The following is a 1,798-nucleotide window of genomic DNA, read 5'->3' as shown; positions in this document are numbered from 1 at the left end:
GCAAACTATATTAAAAAAATTAAAAAGGGTAATTCAAAGCACCATAACAACATTCTATCATTGCAAAGGTAATAGTGCATGACATTGTTCTTTTCATTGTCTCAAAGCTACCTGTCTCTTGCAGCAATGCATCCCATCCAATTTTTGCATGCAGAGCATAAACAATTAACATGCAAAACTAATGTATTTTGCTCTGTTCAGCATGAGCTGTGTGTGATGGCTCAGTTCACTAAACATTGGCAGTTTCATACAGGTGATATAGGCTTTGTACATAAACTATAGCTTTATAGCTGTGATACGGCAGCTATCATATTATTAGCAGTTTCAGTCACAGTGCTGGATAATTGGGCCTGGTGTGTAATTATGATGGGCCTAATTACAGAACTCTAAAACAGTCCTGCCTCTGGTGGATGTGGTGCTAGAGGAAACTCTCATGATGTATTTATAAGAAAAAAATACCCTATGCTAATCTCTCAACCAAACCTACATCCCCAAAATCCGTGTTTTGTGAAGCAGGACGTTAGTGAGCAAGGTAAAGAAGGTCGGCCAGTGACGTGAATCAAAGAGATGGACCTGGCAAAAAAGGGGGTACGTCTGCCCAAAGAATTGAAAGATCAGCCAATGTGAATGCATGCCAGGCGTCTGGTAATCACACAGGACGGCGAGCTAAGAGCAGACAGCATTGTTTCAGCATTCAGATCTTGGCATGAACTCTCCTAATGGAGCGCTTGCTCTGTGCTTTCTGGGGACAGTTCCCTAAGCACACACTTGTCCACTCTTCTACTTCCCTTATTACTAGAAGGCAAAATCTCCTGGTATGCAGCCTGGAACAGAGAACATGTAGATATAGTTAATGTAGAAGGGACATGCCACACTGTTAGAGAGACCAAGCAGCAAGAGCATTTGCACAATGTGCAAAGTCAGCCCATCCACACAAGTTTTGTTACTCCGCATCCCTCCTAAGTTCCCATACATAATTAATTCTGCACAAAGCAAGAGCATGTGAAGATAAATAAAAAAAATAATCAATGGGCATATTCCATTGGCATGGAGCTTCAGCCCTTGTGTTAATCCTGCCCTGTCCATTCACACTGTGTGATGAGAGGAGCTATGTCTGGTATGTCTGGGGGGGATAAACAAAATATTCCATAAAATATTGCCAGTCGGAGGTATAATCAAAACAAACACATAAACCAAAATGAAAGATTACTGGTCTGGAAGGGCTGTTTGTTTCAGCACTTGTCTGTGCAAGTGTTGCAATTACACACATTTTAAAGTTAAGGGATCCTTTTTTTTTTTTTTTCCCCCACATCAGTAAATTTTTCTAGAGAATTAGTACAAATACATAAATAAATAAAAAAAAAACAGAATAAAGAGAATTTCAGAACGTTCTTTTTAAAACAAACTACTCTGTACTACCCTTCCCAGTGTTCTCAGCCACCCACCCACACAATTTGCAACAGCTAGACAGTGTGGGACAGCAATGCTCTAGTCTGGAGGCTGACCCTCATTAAATTTAGCAGAAGCTACCTGCACTGCCTCTCATACATGCACTCTGTGCTCTACATGATGCGATATGACGGCGCAATGTGAGATCATGGGAGCAGACAGAACTGAAAAACAGCACCAACAGGCTATATACACAGACAGAGCTCAATGGCTGCTATGGATACTGACCTGCCGCCGTTTCCCCCTACACCTCCACCTCCACCACTGGCTCCAGGTCCTGGCCGCAGCGCCATCTTCCCCAGCTGTATTCAAAGGGACACTGACAGCTGAACAACTTCCGCTATCAGAG

The 1,798-nt window shown here is 42.4% G+C and overlaps 1 protein-coding gene across 6 annotated transcripts in view; it reads right to left on the bottom strand.

The window, feature by feature from the left end:
* Positions 1-1,798, bottom strand: part of SYNRG (synergin gamma) — a 159,248-nt gene extending 157,450 nt beyond the window's left edge. For all 6 annotated transcript variants that reach the window (XM_063452757.1, XM_063452768.1, XM_063452779.1 and 3 more), the window contains exon 1: positions 1,678-1,798. In XM_063452757.1, coding sequence (XP_063308827.1) covers positions 1,678-1,742 — 65 coding nt within the window. In that variant the 5' untranslated portion in view covers positions 1,743-1,798. The remainder of the gene's footprint in view (positions 1-1,677) is intronic.

This window comes from Pelobates fuscus, chromosome 1 (assembly GCF_036172605.1).
Source record: "Pelobates fuscus isolate aPelFus1 chromosome 1, aPelFus1.pri, whole genome shotgun sequence".
Lineage (NCBI taxonomy): Eukaryota > Metazoa > Chordata > Amphibia > Anura > Pelobatidae > Pelobates > Pelobates fuscus.
This window is presented reverse-complemented; position numbering and strand designations above follow the sequence as displayed.